The 18,748-nt window shown below is 42.1% G+C and overlaps 1 protein-coding gene across 1 annotated transcript; it reads right to left on the reverse strand.

Annotated features, from left to right (window-relative positions):
• Nucleotides 1-88: 88 nt before the first annotated feature.
• Nucleotides 89-17,452, reverse strand: wdr17 (WD repeat domain 17). Its single transcript, XM_068750635.1, has 31 exons — nucleotides 17,330-17,452; nucleotides 16,803-16,986; nucleotides 16,456-16,686; nucleotides 16,164-16,274; nucleotides 15,736-15,876; nucleotides 15,004-15,126; nucleotides 14,596-14,783; nucleotides 14,246-14,414; nucleotides 13,669-13,760; nucleotides 13,080-13,162; nucleotides 12,887-12,973; nucleotides 11,865-12,029; nucleotides 11,625-11,740; nucleotides 10,747-10,833; nucleotides 10,329-10,478; nucleotides 10,120-10,250; nucleotides 8,980-9,105; nucleotides 7,788-7,943; nucleotides 7,416-7,480; nucleotides 6,319-6,451; nucleotides 5,567-5,655; nucleotides 5,299-5,398; nucleotides 5,024-5,163; nucleotides 4,379-4,490; nucleotides 4,152-4,293; nucleotides 3,433-3,535; nucleotides 3,195-3,296; nucleotides 3,015-3,113; nucleotides 749-816; nucleotides 474-571; nucleotides 89-378 (listed from the first exon to the last, which is right to left on the reverse strand). Exons 1-31 carry the CDS (start codon nucleotides 17,450-17,452, stop codon nucleotides 259-261), a joined length of 3,834 nt encoding a protein of 1,277 aa, XP_068606736.1. The 3' UTR covers nucleotides 89-258.
• Between the last annotated feature and the right edge of the window lie 1,296 nt (nucleotides 17,453-18,748).

Consider the following 18,748-nt stretch of genomic DNA (forward strand, 5'->3'; position numbering starts at 1 on the left):
AGGATTCAGACATTTTATATACAGGCAAATATTTTTGACAAATGCTCATACTCTACTCATTAATGATCCTCCTCTACAAATCACGCACAGTGAGCATGCTAGTTACTCATCGATGAAAATAATTGCAGCCCTGTTTGCATTTTCCTTTTCTATTATCAAAGTTAAACTGTGTGCCTTGTGTTTTTTTTCCTTCAATAAGTTAACGTTCCCTTGTGCTGTGTGTGTGTGTGTGTGTGTGTGAGAGAGAGAGAGAGAGCGTTAGAAGGGGTTAATACGGAGTCCTGTTCCCAGAGGGGAGAAGGGATTAACTTTAGCCCACATCAGAGCGTCGTTGAGGGAGATCGCTGATTTGCCGTCTTCCAGTAAAAACACTGGACCCTGCCAAACATTGGATAAAAGAGAATCATGATCGTGTCATCGCGTCAGATACATCAGTGCTGATATACACTCAAATATAACGCAAGCACACACACCTGTATCCGGTGTCCGGTGAAGCAGGACAGTTGAACATCTGAATGGCTCGGCAGATTCGAGCCGGTCACGTGATCTGCACCGAGCGAGACCGATGCGGCTGAGAGAGAGAGAAGAATTCTGATTATTATCAGGGTACGTGAATATTTTTCATCCACCATGTGACGGCCTCGGCATCAACCGTCAACCAGGAGTCGATACCAAAATTGATGGTCGAGCAGAATTTTATTTCCAGCTCCAATGACACTGAAAGGAGTTTCAGAGATGCCGTTTTTACCCGAGTCTGCAGGCTGGATTTTCCTCTTGAGGCAGCTGAACTCCTCTTTCTGACACTCTGATGGACGGCTGGGTGAAAACAGAAAATAGAAATGTGAAGCTGTTCCTCTGCACACAAGTGATGTCGAGATGTAATGGTGATAATAGTGATTCATTTTACATTTTAAAGGTCTGTCAATTTTTTGAGTAATATCACATCATCTCGATTGATTGATTGATTGATCAATCGACCGATCTATGTTTGTGTGCCAATATAGTTATATCTATATTCAAGTTGTGGATGTTGGACACATTTCAATTTAGAATAATAAAAGATCAGCTGCAAAGGCAACAATGGCTCCATTTTTTTTCCATTTTTCCTTTCATCTTTTGTTGCGTTCTTTATATTTCTTTGGAAAAAGCAACAGAGAGAACAAAAAAGAAGAGATCAACTTCCATCCTCTTTGCAATCAGACACAATGACAAAATGTATGACATCATGTATTCAACAAAAAGTATGCAACTAAACCCCAGTGAAGTGTGTAATCAATACTGCTCCAGAGTCTGTGATTCTAAAAGACACCCTGAGTTCCCCAACAACATGCCGAATGAACAGCTTGACCTTTAAAGGCAGTGAAGGACCCCCCCCCCCCCATCCATTGCCGCAGAGTTAATTCCGCTGCTCATAAGTCACTCGGACAGCTCAAGTCTCTTATCCTGTGTTACCTTGGTAACTGCTGGAAATATTGCCTTTAGCTTTTTAGCTTTGTTTGGTAGCTCCCCCCCCCCCCCCCCGCTTCACCATCTGCCTCTTTAACTGGGTTAAAGTGGGATTTGGCAGGTGGGGAAATTCTAAATCCGAGCATAACACTAGGTCCAGGAGGGAAATATGTAATTCAATCAAATATAATACCCTTAGCATGACTCTAAACTGTAACTCTAACATGATCAAAAATCCATTATTAGTCACTTTCATTATAATCTGTAACCACAGTTACGGCTAACAAGTTGCATCATGCTATAAACGCATGAGGCTGCTGTTACTGGTAAAGTAGAATCTAGCTGCGTGAAACAAAGTCATCAGGAAGATTCTTGACACCGTTCAGCCAGCTACAAGTACAAGAATCTGTGCATCCATGATCCACCGCTGCAGATTCTCCTGAGTATTTATATGTTATTAGTGATCAGAATGACTAAAGTCAATCCAGTAAACGTTCTATTGAACTTGTCCTCGATGGGACTGAGCATATTGTTTGATGTTATCCTGGATTTGCGCCTTATCTAATGATAATTTTAATCAGTTTCAGTCTGGCCCTATCCGGCGGAAGATGATATGACGCTGAAGCAGCCACATTCAATATTTACGTGGATCTGTAATTCATTTTGGAACCTCGGATGCAGGAGGAACAATGGCGTTTTCGTCCAGGTCGCGGAACACTGGACCAACTCTAGACCCTCCATCGGGTGCTCGAGGGTTCGTGGGAGTTCGCCTAAACCAGTTCGCATGTGTTTTGTGGATGAGGATCAGCACCTCCAAATCCGGTTTGCCCTCTCCGGGTCGGTGGGGAGTCTTTGCCTCTAGTGGAGGAGTTCCAGTATCTTGAGGTCTTGTTCACCAGTGAGGGAAGGATGGAGCGTGAGATTGACGGACGGATCGGTGCAGCGGCTGCAGCGATGCAGTCGTTGCATCGGTCTGTCGTGGTGAAGCTGTCGATTTACCAGTCGAATCTCAGTTCCTACTCTCACCTACGGTCATGAGCTTTGGGTCGTGATGACTGAAAGGACAAGATCCCGGACACAAGAGGTCGAAATGAGTTTCCTCCGCCGGGTGGCTGAGCGCACCCTTAGAGATACGGTGAGGGGCTCAGTCTCCAGGGAGGAACTCGGAGTCGAGCTCCACATGGAGAAGAGTCAGCTAAGGTGGATGGGGCATCTAGTTCTGATGCCCCCTGGATGCCTCCCTGGGGGCATGTCCCACTGAGAGGAAGCCTAGGGGAAGACCCAGGACTATGTCTCTCGGCTGGCCCGGGAACACCTCTGGATCGTTTTAGTGTAAATAGGGCCGAGTGCCAGCTAGCAGCAGTTTGAGTTTGAGATCTAGATGAGACGACAAATGACGAAAGCCTTCATTCCGTTAACATATATACAGCGGCATTATTTAAAAGATGAATACAGTAACAACTGCGTGCCGGCCTGCCTGCATGTGTGTGTGTGTCTGTCCATACGTGCCTACGTGCCTGCGTGTGTGTGTGTGTGTGTGTGTGCGTGGGTGCGTGCGTGCAACCTACTTGCGGTTACTTTGTGTGCAGGTCTGCCAGGCATCCAGCTCCATTGACAGCTGCTCAATCTTCAGAGGAACACACACTTCCCTCCGTTTTAACAACTGGCTGAGGAACAAAGAAAAATATCTCAGTTGGACAAATTATAAATCCAATGTCAAGTATTTGTGTGTGTGTGTGTGTGTGTACCTGGTGTATTCGTAGAGTGCTGGTACTATACTGGAGTACTGTCTTCTAATGGCCAGCAGACCTCCAATATAGCCACACAGGATCAACAGCTCACTACGAGTCCTAAGTGCAAACAGACACACACACACACACGCACACACACACACACACACACACACAGAACTCTGTCACTGTGTTGATCAAGCATTTCAAAGCATGGGAGTTATTGGAAGAACAGTAAAGTAATAAAGGTTCTGACTCAGTCAGCCTGGCCGTGGTGAGGCACTCGGTTCTGACATAACTCATCAAATCAAGGATTGGCCCAATACTATCCACCGTCCAATCAGATCCAGTCAGCTGCTCTGGTGAGGAGAAAGAGTTTCTAATGAATCAGTCGTCACAAAGTCAGACATTGTCTTTTTGTTTCTAAGTACACACAATTAAGGGACAATTCGTGGACATTGATTTAAAAAAGATAATGCTTAGAGAATGAGAGAGAACGTTCAAATGGAAAACATTTAATAGTATAAGTAAGTCACCAATCCTTAATGTTTTAGGTGAGTGAATTAAATACATATTTTACAAAATCAGATTTTTTATTTTTTGCATCCAGTCGGTCGACATTTAATGGGATCTAAGTTAGAACAAGACGTATTTAGACCAAATGTATTTATTTTCATCCAGAGCTATCCCACACTGGTCCTCAAAATCAGTCGGACAGAGAAAAAAAACATGCAAGCTGGTACATGCGGCGCCGACAGACAGAAACAAAACAGTTTAACAGCAAGAGACGGTTGATGCAGTTAGTGTTGACAGAGTTGAGGATTTATTAACCCTTTCTTTAAATGATACTGCCAATTTTTCAATATCACTGTTTATTTGAAAAGGAATCATCTCGTCACCATAAGGTGCAGGCACGACATTGCCTAGGCAACCGCACGTGCAATGTTTACACCATGAAAGAGTCGTCGTCAATACCTTTAACGTGAGTTATGCCTATCTGAAGGCCGTTCTCAGGTTCGGAGCTCAGCAGGTGGAATTTGACTGCTGAAAACACGTTTCCTTCACGCTGAGCTGCTTCAGCCAAGGTCTTGCACTCCTCCATGGATGGCAGGCCGCACTTGAGTGACGAGCGGCGCGTAAATCATTCAAATCAACACCATGACGTCTAAAGGTGCCTTGGATCGAACACAATGTGTGCTTACCTGTTCATGTAACTGGTTGATTTCAGCAACACTTCCTGGGTAAAAGGCACAAAGCTGAGCCAGCAAAATGCTGTTGTCGGGAATCATTCGCAGCAGGTCGGTTGACAGCTCCCTATTAGTAATAAAAAATAAAGAAATGCAATGAAAATCAATCAATCCAGTTGTTGCTCCACATCCTCGCATGGAGACAATCCCTGCAGGCAAACAGAAACGTTGTTTAGTGCCTTGCTCCACAGAGGTGAGTCTGCCTGTATTGAGCACCTCTGGCTTTTACTGCCTAACATTTAAAACGGGGCGTTTTAATAATGCTAAGCTAAACGTGGCTTCTAAAAATGTTTTTTACTCGTTAAATGTGGGGGGGAGAACATGCGAACGGCTCGCAGATTTGAAGCTGCAACCTTCTTGCTGTGAGGTAACGGCGCGATCCACTGTGCTGCCCAAATATAAAATATAAATATTTTAATTAGCGAGGAACATACTTCTAATTACTGAACACCGCAAATAACGGCAGTCTCACTTAATTCATCCCATGTTGCCTTTAGTCCGCTCGCTGTTTCAAGAAGCCAGAGCTACGCCAATGGGTGCAGAATTATTTTCAAGGTTAAATGAATTCCCCAAACTGTATATACATCGATGGAGGCATACCAGGTGGGTGTGGTCATGTACTTGCGAGCCAAGAGTTCGAGGCAGTACGCAGCGCTCTGATTGGCTACCTCTCCCAGAACGAGGCCCACGCATGCAGCCAATTCCAGCTCATTACCTCTGATCAGAGTAGACATGGCTGACTGAAAACACAACACACACACGCAACATGCCTTTTAAGTCATATCACATCCTTTTATTATCATAATTTAGTCATGATAAAGGAGAGAAGTATGAAACTTATTCTGGAAAAATGGCACCAATTCGATGCAACGTACCTTGACGTCGTCCACAGCCAGGTGGCAGCAGGCGGCCAGGACCGAGCATCTGTCCTGGAAGTACCGCTCTGCTAGTTCCCCGCACACATTATGGAGGAGGCTGGAATCAAAATAAGCAAGTAAAGACAGGGACTTTAATCCCAGTAGTCTGAAATGTCAGACAGCAGTTAAAGGAATTCTAAAAAGCAAGAACAGTGAAAACGTCCTGGCGTTTTTGTTTTCTGCATGTATGTGTGTGTGTGTGTGTGTGTGCGCGTGCATACTAAACCTCTGATATTGTTGTCGGTTGTCCACATCATTAGTCACGTGGTTGACTGGAGAGCTCTGAGGTTCACGGATGTTGCCTTCAGATGCCCCCTGGAGGTAAAGCAAAATGTACCGGTAATTATTTTTTCTGATCAATTATCCCAATTATAAAAATGACTGTTTAAATGTTTCGTCATTGCACCTGCTTCTACCTATTAATGCACAGATCATATTCTACCAATCCTCTACTACTCAGCCATTATCTAATATGTGTCCAGACTCCTCTGCCATCTCCCTGTTAGATATTTGAGTTATGCATGCACGCTCACAATACACAGGTTGCACAAACACTCTTAGTTTCTTTATCTCTACATACTCTGAGGTAATCACACACATAGATTAATCACATATAAAGTATCACACATTGTAACTGATACACGATGGGAATAAGTTAGGGCCCTAACGGCCCATCCCAGGAGGAGGGTGTAAGCACCCCCTGGGAGGAGGGTGTTTTCATGCCCACTATAAAGATCACTGCCGTAGAACATTCGGGACTCTTCTACAGAGTCCCGCTTCCGCGTCTGTAGGAGAGTCCAGCGCTGTATTTCCTTACCAGCTTTGTACTTACTGAAAACCATCAGTAAACTTGATTCGTTTTATAATCCTGACTCATTATTGAATAAACACCTCCAACATGAGATATAATAAAAGAACCGGGGAAAAAGGAGAAACCGAACATCCCCGTTAGCGTCGTCATCCACTCCCGCTCTGTACCTGCGCTATTATCAAGGCTTCAAGCAGTTGTCCCCGTCCCGTGAAGAAAGTTACGAGTTTTTTTATGTCTCCAATGGCTACGCAGTAAGGGATGGTGTCATCGTTGTCCTCAGCCATTAGCTGGTCCGCTCTCCTGCAAAATGAGCATATTTAAATGAAGTATACAAATAATTACTTAGACACTTAAGTATGTTAAAATTCTAAAAGATGACTGAATAAAATAAAGTAAAATGGAAAGAGATTAATGAATGGCTAAATAAAGAGTCTCACTGCGGTCCACACAGGGACAATAAATGTGCATTTTGGTCGATCTGCCACTGGTACATAAATTCATACACAGAAAAGTATTGGTAACAAACTAATTTTGTCCCACAGGACATATGATATATGCGTTTCAGTGGTTTCTGAAATATACTTAATAAATAAAAACACTAAAAAATATCGTTCCCAATAGCCTTCTCTTGACAGCATAGCCCATTCAAATGGGGCAAAAAGGAACGTAACAAATATCGTTGGTATAATTCACATCATTTGCAAACTGAGATTAAGTTTAAACTGTCTTTTTGCTAATTTATTAAAAAGTGGGAAAACAAATATTATTAATTTACTTCTTCGCTACATGGTTGATGATGTATGCATGCGAGGTTTCAAGAGAAAATATTGAACAGGTTTTGAGATGTAACTTTTTTTTTTGAATGCTATTCCTAAATTATTAAAAGGCTTCTCTTTGATGTATGTAAAATTTTCACTGAAATCTCGTGTTATGATCCAGAAGCAAAATTACACATTCAGAGAAAACGTAACAATTTGCATATCTTATCATTGTTTGCCGGGGCAATAAATATTTGCAATTTGTTTGTTAGTTTGTGAAGTAGATTTATAGGGTTCTGAAATTTGCTTAGAAGAGACTCATTAGACTCATTCCCAGAGTCCTTTCTTTGATAGGTCCAGCTTCACAAACGAGAAGACTTATTCCTTCTCTTTGAATTTCTTAAAACGCTTCAATGTATTTGAAATAACTTTGAGACAAACAGCCATGTTTTGTTTGGGCCAGACTTTGATGGTTTGGACATGTCCTCTTATTCAACAGGGCTTACCTCTGCATGAGTTTCTTCCAGTATCTCATGGAGACGCCTGGCGCCACAGATAAAGCTTTCTCCCACTGAGAGAGAGAGAGAGAGATAATAATAATGAGTCAGTCTAATCCGGTAATATCTTTTCAAATCTGGCTTTCCCTAATAAAAGTGCTAAAATCCTATCATTGGCAATGCTCAAATAGACTTCAAGTCAAGAACTACCTGTTGTGTTTGAAAGCATTCGATGATGCTCATACCGTATGTGAAACATTTCCATTCTTTAGCTGCCTGCAATTCAAAGACCTGCGTAAAGTCAGTTTTTGAACCTCCATAATAGTTCAAAAACGGACCCCACCCCCGCCTCCCTCCCCACACACACACACACACACACACCTGGCCGAGCTCCACCATTAATTCACAGTATCGTTGAATCTGTCCCAGTCTGAGATGGATGTCTGCTGCTTCTTTCAACCTCTCCTCTTTACTTGGAGCTCCGATTCCTCCACCAAATTTAGACATCTTGACTATAGTGAGCTCCTGGGCTTCAGACTGAATGACAGTGGAACAAATGGAAGAAGTTAAGAGAGAGAAAAAACATCTTCAAAGTTAAATTATTGGGTAGGATACAATTATTTATTTATTTTACTAAACCAAATATTATAATAGATGGACCTTGGCGGATTGATTTGGCCAATCAATCTGCACAAGGCCGTAATAATGAGTTGACAGCCGTATAGCCTCCAAATTCTAAAATGGAAAATACTGATCTGATCGTGAATAAAAGTTCAAAAAGTATAATCATTTGAATTTTTACAGCTAGTTTAACACATTCAAGATTAGTTTTACTTTACTTTGGGTTGGATGTTTGACTTGGATAGACAAGCAGCAGCAGTTTTCCAGTTTCTAAAGTGTTTTTGTTTTTGTGAGGAGTTACGGGGTAGAAAGTGACACCGATTGCTGCTCAGCTTGGTTTGCCCCTTTCCTGCTCCAAAGTATTGCTGCTATATCAGTCATTTAAAATCTTTCAGAAATCAGTCGACCTCTCGTGTAGATAAGGATTAACTGACTCCTAGGGGGTAGAATGAAAACAGGCATCTTATAAAAAAGATCATTAAAAAATATGTATTTATTATCATAACCTTGCATTATGCCGTTTATTAATTTGCTTTGAGAGTTACGAGCACATGAAAGTGAGGAAATCGTGATGAAAAAGCCAAAAATCAGTGAAGAAGTGACATTTCAAAAAGATTTAGCTATAAAGTGATAAAGTGCAGCAAGTAAATTAAGTTAGGCGATTCAGCGATAGAGTTAATGATGAATGAAGAAGACTGAAAAATCACAAGACAAACGTTTGTATCTTCCTTTAGCTCAAATTGTCTGATCTCCAAGCTGCGACTGATTTCATAAATCGTATGCAATTGTTAACTATTATTTTCTCATTCTTCTTGATGTCTCTTGTTTACTTGTTTAGCTTCAGTTCATTTGAGGACTTGAAGAAGAGAAAAGAAAACTTCTCCATCACAGTGTGGTCTCTCTCTCTCAACACACGGTGACTCGAGTTTTCCTTTTACGCAGCGTTATGTACCGTTTTGAACTTGAGCAGGTGTTTCATGTGCATCACTCCCTTGCTGTAGCTGGCTGGCAGCAGGGAGTCGTCCTGGCCGTTGATGACGGACACCAGGTCCCACAGGTTGCTGCTGCCCCCTGGAGGCTGGTTTGCAGGGTAAGGTATGTAGGAACGTGGACAAACACACACACACAATGAGGAAAGATTACGAAACACTGCTTCATGAGATTCTGCACTATGCCATTTCTTGTCAATAAAAATGTAAATATATTCTGGTATGTTTATGTCAGAATTAAAAATGATACTTTAATTTTGTTAACCCAATATCAGATGAAAGCTTTAAAGGCATACGTTTAATGAGAAAATATAAATACACCTTCTGTATTTACTGCTCAAATTCATACAGAAAATTCTTATACGCATGTACTTCTATACAGCGTTTTCAACAGAATAAACACCCAATGTTTTTTATACTAATGATTGTTTATTCTATTTTTATTAATTAAGGATTTTAGTACAATGTTTCCTGGTCTTTTACAAGGCCTTTCCCTCCTAATCTCGGTGTTTGATTTAGCCGACATAAAATAAAGGGCGCGTAGGAGATTACTTTCTGTTGACTTGCCTATCAGAGACATGCTGAAGCCAACCGGTTAAAATGAGTCTCATGCAGAATCAACAAACCTGCTCTTGTTGCTGTTTAAGCCAATGGGCTTAGCCAATGAGTGACAAGACAGTGAATGTTGGTTTATGAGCACAGTCCAGATGGAGACAGCTTGCTCTTTGAGTTATATTCATGTCAGCGTTACAAGCTGCACTTGTAAGAGCTGGAGGAGGTTGCTGGGGAGAGGGAAGTCTGGAAGTCCCAACTGAGACTGTTGCCTCTGTGAAGCGGCCCCGGATATGCGGTGGAAGACGAATGGATGGATGCAATTATTTGTATGACAATTTGTCATGATGTCAAATTTTGTCACGACAGTCCTGTTAGATTTCTTCCTACTTGTCTGAGCAAGTCAGCTCAAGTTTGAATACAAGCAAAATCGTTCGCTACCTCGGTTTTGCATGCTGCGAGATGAACTGATAAGAATAGAGCAACCTGAAAACTGGGCTACGTGAAGGTATCACTTATTATCGACAATAATAATTTAAAATCATACTTACCGAAAAACATTCAGAAAAACACCTTAGCTTCTTGGCCCTGATATCAACACTGAGTTTGTCCAACTCCTGCTTGATGTCCCGAGACACTTTACCACAGAGCAGTGGCGGGGAGCCGGGAACCATAGCTGTGTCTGCAGAAACATGCAAACGGCATAGTGAAAGGAGGTTTCAGAACAGACAGGTACGAAACAGAATAGATCTGTTCTCACCTGTGTTTCCGATGATCTTTTCCCAAGGCTGGTCTGTGAGGATGTTCAGCAGCAGCGGTGAAATGAGGGGAGTCAAGGACCAAAGTCTCACTGTGCTGTCTCTGCTACAGCTGGCCATGGTGAACGGCCGACTCTGATGGCATGTTAAACCTTAAAACATATGCGCAATAAGGTTGTAGTACAAATACTGTTAAAGGGATGGTAAGAATGGTGGTAGAGGGCTAAGATAGCTTACAAAAACTACTAAATGCAATGTTTTATGCCTAAAAACGCTGTTTACAGCATGCTTCATTCAAACACACCGAATTCATCACACAATATACTCGACAGCTGCTATTATGAATCATGATAAACAGCATATTGTGGTGCCAAAGTTTTACCCTCAAGAGGACCCACAGCATGTGCAACAGCTTCTTACCATAGACATCAGCTCCATGGTCATAGACTGTATCGAGACACGTGCCGTCTCTCGTGTCCCACACTCTGATTGTGTAGTCCCAAGAACCTACAAAATAATACAAAACACAATATAAGTACATTATCAATATTATAAAAAAATTAGGGGGGGTGTGAAACCTTGAATTATGCAATTTAGTAAAAAATAATAATAATAATAAAGAAATGTAAATGGTGAAACATTTGAATTTCCTTAACCGCTTATCCGTAACTGGGTCGCGGGTATTGCTGGAGCCTTGCCTAGCATTCTACAGGCAAAGAGGCAAGGTACACCCTGGACAAGCCGCCAGTTCATCGCAGGGCCACACATAGACAAACAGTCATTCACGCACACACCTACCGACAATTTAGTGTAATCAATTCACCTAATTTACACGTGTTTGGTGGTGGGGTTAGGGTTAGGGTTAGGGTTAGGGTTACCTTCTCGCTGTGAGGTAACATCTAACTTCATGAATTCTTTTTAGCTAAGTTAGTATAAAGTGCATTCTTCATCTTCTTATAAAATATTACTTTAGTAGGGGGTGTGAGAACACACTAATAGTTTTCTAGGGCTGCTAGACATGTTGACATTTTCATGAGCACTGGCTGCTGGCCCGTTAGTCACTGAGTCAAACCAGTACTTCAACATTTGTTTTTAATGTGTGTGCTGGCTTGCATGTGTGTCGGCATCCATCTGAGCGAGAAAGAGAGCAAGAGAAAGGGACAGAGAGAGAAAGACATTGCCCTACTTTTATGGTGTGTTAGAAATATGGACATACACTCGAAAAAAAAGAAAAAAAGGTTGCTCAACACTGCTGATCCCACACTGATAACAAAATATTAGGTGGAAAATAACATCACCTGAAATGAGGAGATAAGGAACCTCTGTGTTCCACATCAAGCCTCTGACTGGAGCTTTATGACCCCTCAGCACATTGATACATGCATCTTGTGTGTAGTCCCAAATACGAACAGTACTGCAAAGATAGACAAAGGAATTTATTTATTTTTATTATCTCATAGAGGTTTTTCGAACTGCTCTTAGCCCATGTAAAAGTCTCTGGAAAAATAGGTGTATTGCATGTGTATGTCTCCACTTACCCATCATCTGATCCGGAACACAGGATCCCCTCTCTCAATGGAGACCAACGAACATGAAATACCTTGGCCAAGTGGCCGGTGAAAACCTTCAACGGCTGATCAGAGCTTGTGGCCAGGTAGTACACGCGGACATTTTTGTCTTCACAGCCTGTTGCTATCATATCCCTAGAAAGAGAGAAACATAGTAAATAGATTTTACTTCAGAGGTCACTGGTAAAGTTCAAACATATCACAAGTTCAAATCTGGATGATTAACCCTTTAAAGCTCGCACCATGAAGTAAGCGTCAGAACACTCTAATTTTTGGAAAATAAGGTCTTAATGGAACCTTCTGACAAATTTGTCCAAAAAAAACATATACATTTTAACATTTTTATATACGTACTCTAATTTATGTAACTTTTGCAAAATCCTGATTTTTTATTCAATGGAAAATGCAGATGCATGTGTCGGCTTGTATCTATCAGCTTGTCCGGGGGGGGGGGGGGGGGGGGGGGGGGGGGTGCGTGTGCGTGCGTGCGTGTGTGTGTGTGTTTGATAAAATTTCAAAACCAAATATTTCAAACCTGTTGTGTGAGTTGGCATAACAAACACACAAACTGGACAGCGACTGCGGACAAATTTGGTTTCAGTGTCTTGATCAGGGATTTCAACATCTGTAGAAAGACTTGTCCTCCTGATCCACAACCAAGAAGTCCAAGAAGTTACCGTATGCATAAACAAATGTTCCTGCATTAGTTCCTTACTGATGAGACAAACTTATATATTTTGACTTCATTCATTTGATGAAATATCGATTGATATAAAGAATTTCAGTTGACCTTATATGCTTTATTTTTTTGTTATGTTGTGATTGTGTTTAATATGGTATTTCACTTTAAAAAACATTTGTCTTTCATACCAAATGGTATAAGCTCTTGCATGTAAGCAAAATAAATAAAGCTGTATGCCAACGAAGACTAAGTGTGTCACATATAAGCAGTCGCAGCACTGTGACTGTCGGCATGTGGATTCGAGGCTTACTTGTTGTTCTGGCTCCAGTCACATCCAAATACCGCAGCAGGATGTCTGTATTTATGGAGGACTTTACCATCGATGGTCCGGATAATGCTGTTGGCAAGAGGTATAATGTGAGAAAGACTAAACTGTAGGATGGATATTTACCTTCAGAATACAAAAGAATTCTCCAAAATACAAGTCTATGATGAGGATTTACCAGAATCCATCTCCGCTACAGGTAGCAATCCTCTTCATGTCCTTATGACTCCATGATATACAGAAGATGCCATTCTTACCATGCTGGGAGAAGAGACAGTTGTCAAACACACAATCACAGGATTGGGTTTGGGGTTAAGTTATGGATAAAACAATCCCGATGAAGAGCTGGAATGCATTTATTCTGGTAACTAAACACAGATCAATGTGTCAAATTCGACACAATTAATAAAGTGGTAGCCAACGTAGCCTATTTCTCACTTTGAAAAAGTATTTGTAAGAATTCAGAAAAAACTAATCAAAATGATCAGACATCTGATTTCTAAGGTAAAGGTTTAGGGTAACAAGTCAAAAAGAGAAGACGTTAGACTGCTGTATGTTGTGATAAAGGTAGGGTCTCTGTCGGGTCTCAGGTAGCTTGTATAAATGGAAATGGGGATGTTCAGAGATGTTCTGATTACAACAAACACATGGTGACGCTGTTCATCGCGCCTTATATATTCACATAGTAAATAGTTGTTTGCTGCAATTTTAATCTTCAAAGTCTCACACATTTAACAGTGAAATGAATTCCCCAGACTCATACTAACCTCATTAAAGCGAGTGATGATCTTTCCTTTCCTCACATCCCAGATGAATGCTCCGTTACGAGACGTCGCCCCCGCAATGCAGTTCAGGTCTCCTTCAGAGCACAGACAGACATAAAGGTCATCACTTTTCACATCAGCAGCCACTCTTGAGTTTTCCTCCTGGGAAGGAACTAGGCGTCTTCTTGACCCTTTTTTTTTAATATACATGATATGTTTAAATTGCATTCATGCAATGCATTTTAGCCTCATTTCAATCAGGGCGGTCCTGCTATAATAAATACAGAGGGAAGTCTAGAAATACCTGCTGAGACTGTTGTCTCTGCGACTCGGCCCCGGATAAGCGATGGAAGATGGATGGATGGATGAAAATTTTGATTTAATATGATCTTAATATGACTATTGCCCATGAAAACCACTGTTATGTTGCTGACACAATATGTGATGCAGCCCTAATTGTAATGATGACATTTATTATGGGTCGTGTACAGTTACTAAGGTTACTGTACTTTGGTGGAAGTGTGGCCTTTGCGTGTTCTGCACTGTGCGTGTGTGATTTGATGGAGTGACGAAAGCGTACCTGGAGCCCAGCACAGGGAGTAGACCACGCCCTCGTTTCCAGGCGAGGTGTTGACAGCTGTTAATGTGTTTGTGTCCCAGATTTTAATCGTTCCATCAAAGCTAGCTGTGGCCAGCAGGTTGGGATCATCAGGTTTAAACTTACAGTCAAAGATCGTCTCTACGTGACCCTGGAAAATATATAAAAAGAGAGGAGCACAAATAACGTAATAATAATGATGATTAGTATTATTTTATTTTGTTGTTTGTTTATTTGTATTGTTTTTAATTGTGCACACAGTACAAAATATGATATCCTGATATCATATTTTGGCATGTGTCGCCTATGTTATAAAGAAAATTGTCGATTACCAAGTCTCGCAAGAAGTCCCACTTCTTGGCCCCCATGTCATAGAGCCCAACCCCTCCGTCCATGAAGCAGCACACAGCATGACCAGGGGGCAGAGAGAATGACTGGTTCTGTGACAGGATTGGGGGAGGAACTGCTTCACTTGTGGAACTGGTGTGATGACATTTACTTGGAGAACAGGAACTCTGAGCTGAAGACAATGTGGAGGTTGTTAAAGAACGGCGATGATAACTTACCCTGGAAGTGTTTATCAGGATAATCCTCACATTTAGCAGTTTTCCTAAGATGCGCTTGTACTGCGACACAAGATTTAGATACCAACCTAAAATAAATGGAACTTAAGCACTTTTTTTTGTCAATTTATAGGAGAGCCTTTATTGTACAGCCAGATGTTTTGTGCTTAACGTCACCTTTCTTTGTTGGAGAGGAGCTGAGGACATGCAAAGCATGAAATCCGGTCTTCTTTAGTTTGAAGCTGTCCAAGGGGGTGGAGCGAGACACATTCCACATCCTTAAAACTCCAACCTGTGAATCTGACAGTCAAACAAAAATCCGTCAGACCATATCAGTTCTTTTGTGATAAGTTCTTTGTTAACTCTCACATTTCTCGAGACGCCGGCCGATGAGGTGGAGCTGGAGCCGTCGATAACTCGGAAATCCAAATTAGGCCTAAACCTAAATTAAACTACGCCTGTCACTCCCAACATGGAAATCAATCCAGCCAGTCCTGATTGTTATAGTTTAACATCCTCCGGAACCATACTCTGATTTTACATCTGAATATTCTAACAAACTTAGTTCTGAAAACAGAACAGATACTTGTGGTAGATTTTAACATTCATGTAGATGTCAGTGTGATTTCCATATACCGTAATAAAGGCCACTATAGAATGTCCTAGAACTGTGGTTTTAATTCGACAAAAGCATTCATTATTAAACATGTAAGAACGCATCTATGATTCGTCACATAGCACTGATCAGCTGGCTGGTAAGATGAAGGAAGTTATGACAGTCTACCTTAGTAGTAAACAGATTACAGATTAGAGTGGAAGAAAACCCGGATCACACACACACACACACACACACACACACATCCCACACAGAAATAAACTGGTCTAGTGAACCATTCGAACAGTATTTACCTCCAGTGATGAACATGCCTGGTGCAGAAGGGACCCAGGCCAGACACTGAACTGAAGCTGCAGCTGAAGGGAAGCAGAAGGACGTGATGCAAGCCAAGGCCTCACTGTCCACCAGCCTGATACCGTTATGAAGGTTTGACACTGAGAGAGAGAGAAAATGTTGCCCGTGCATGGCTTTAACTGGGGGACATTTTGTGATAACGAAATGTGTTACATGAACAGATGAGATCAAGCCTCTTTGAGCTATCATAAAACAGCTGCGTATCAAGACAAATAAAGGCACCACGGGTCTTCTTTGCCTATCTGCCCCCCCCCCCCCATCCCGAGTCTAGGATTCCCGCTGGACATATCATAAGTCTCTTTTTAAATCCAAATCAATCACTTTTGTCTAATAAAGTCATGGTGATGGTGCTAATAGTTTGTCGAACCTAGTAAATAGTCGGTTGACAAAAGATCCCATTCCAGAGCGCTGACTGGGTCCTCCTCATCCGTCCCCTCTAAGGACTCTGGACGTAACACGTGCTTTTGGCTTTTACTCCCTGAACAAGAAAAGACAAGGGACAGAGGTCAAAGAGGAATGTGTGTATACACTACCTCCTGCTTATTATTAGAATAGTGGGGTTTGACGTGTTACAGTTAGGCTCAGTGTATATAACTCTAGACACTGACTTGGAGTCAAAAGAATATAAAAATGCATCTGCAAATTATTTTTGTTCGCACCTGGCTGAAATATAGACAAGCTTCCATCTGTGTGGCCAAAGACCAGCTTTCCCTTTTTGTTGGGATGCCATCTAAAGAGACAAATGTCAGACAGGAAGGAGTGGGCTTCTTTATGCACTGTGACCCCGGGGTCAGGGCCTCCATAGACCCAGATATACAGTGGGCCGCGCTGGGAAACAAACGCCACACCATCAGCGGAATTCCAGCACCAGCTGACTGACGTAGGGACACCTGGGAAAAGAGGCGGGGACACTCTGATACGCTGCTGAAGGAGAGGACGGGACACCAATGTGACTTTAAACACTCTTGTACGCCAATGAAACCTCGCCTAGATCGCCCCCATCGACCTTTAGTGTTGTCCAGTCGCGCCGCAGCCTTTTGTTCCGCTACGTTCCATATGATGAGCAGGTTGTCAGCGGAGGCTGACGCAAACAGATCTGGGTCGTCAGGACACCAGCTGATTGCTGTGATGGTCTTCTTGTGTTCCGACATGATGGACATCAACTTGAATTCGTTATACTGCTGGTCCAGCTGGAGCGAGACGGAGACAAAACGGCAAGGTTGCTAAACGTGGGAAATAAACGCTCCTTATTACTGGAATGAGCTAAGCACGAGCTAATTTACACGGAACACATTAGCCACATGTTTCTGGATCCAATTGATCCAGATGGCAAACAAAGTCTTAGTGATCATTCCAATGGACCACACTCGACTATCTATTCGACTACCTCTATTCAAATCAACTACTTCAACTTCTTGAGTAATACTGTACTAATAAAAGACAAAAAAGACAAAGTTAAAGTTCAAATAGTATGTATCTATGAAAAATAAAATCCTCCTCCTCCTGAATGAACGCATGGAGAAAGTAGTTTACCTGGTAGATGTAAATGGCTAAAGTAGCACAGTATGCAAAGCGGTCCCCACTGGCAGCGCACACATCTTTGTTCCAGGGTTGGCAGCCTGCCGCCAACAAGCCCACCTGTTTCACCTTGGCCATCCTCGCCTAAACACACAATCAGGTAGGAAACTATAAATCTAGTCATTACAAGTTTCATGAAAATCGGTCCAGCAGTATTTTTTATTTTTTTTTGCAATCTGATAACAAACAGAAAAAAAAGCTGTCTCACCTGACTGTTAAATAAGAGATCACACAATTCCAATTGTGTGATCACACAAACAGAGACCTTTCACATTTGTTCACGCACCTGTGTTTGTGCACGGGATACAACAGGCCGGTCCTATTTGTAAACAGATATCTATTTTCATTCTGAATTTCCGGCCCTGCGCAGCAAACAACGAGGGACGACGTCTCCTTTGTGCCTGTCCTCTGTTGCGTGTCGTCATTTTTCATCAACAGGTTTCAGCGACTCAAACTAATCCCTGCGGAAGCTGCGACCTAAACGGTGGCGGTGATGCGGTCCGGTTGAAGCTGCATCTCGACAGGTGGGAATGTGACACCTGCATTTCTGCGCCATCGCTATTGGCTTATATTTTAATGATATCAGGCAACTTCGTCTCCGTTATTCCGCTTACCGTCAACCGTCAGATGGCTCGTGCAGAACGGACAGCTCCCCGGTACTGAAAATCCAGATTACCGTCATCCGCGCAAGGGTGGGGGCGTCACGGAGGAAGCGAGACGCGTAATTGTGATCAGCTATTGGCTGACAGGAGTGCCAATCCTGGTTCCTGCGTAAATCTGGAGGCGTTTACCTTCATGGGGGGGTCTTTACGCACAAGAGCCGCGCACAATAACAATATCGATTCGTCATTATTATTGTTCTATGCGCGCATTTGTTTCTGATCATATTGATCTTATTTTAAAGCAGTGCGTATATTAAAATGCTCTGCAGCTTAAATCCACAATAATTTGGATGTTTTTCAGAAGAAAAAATACAAAATAAATACCTATCAGCCAAGCTGTACTTCATTGAGTAATGTTTTGAATTGAGACCATTCAAGTAGGTCACGTGCCTCTGATAGGCATTTTAATCTTCTTCTGCAAAAGCAAATGTAAACCCAGCCTAGTGAAAAAAATCCAGATTTTCACATCCCGTACTTTAGTTATAACTGCCTTAAAAGGGAAGAATGCAAAGCAGCAAAAACAAAACCAGTTGCTGCTCGGCCGTAATGATCAAAACTCCCCAAATCGATTTCTGCCGTTATTTAGCTTCATCCTTTTACCAAATATGGAGTCTTGCAGATTATTTCTGTCCTGCGCTGCGACCATGGATCTGTTGTGGATTTCTAGTTTGTTCTTCAAACCGTCTTGTTTACTTCTCGCACTAATATTTTG

The sequence above is a fragment of the Brachionichthys hirsutus genome, chromosome 17 (assembly GCF_040956055.1).
Source record: "Brachionichthys hirsutus isolate HB-005 chromosome 17, CSIRO-AGI_Bhir_v1, whole genome shotgun sequence".
Taxonomy (NCBI): Eukaryota; Metazoa; Chordata; class Actinopteri; order Lophiiformes; family Brachionichthyidae; genus Brachionichthys; species Brachionichthys hirsutus.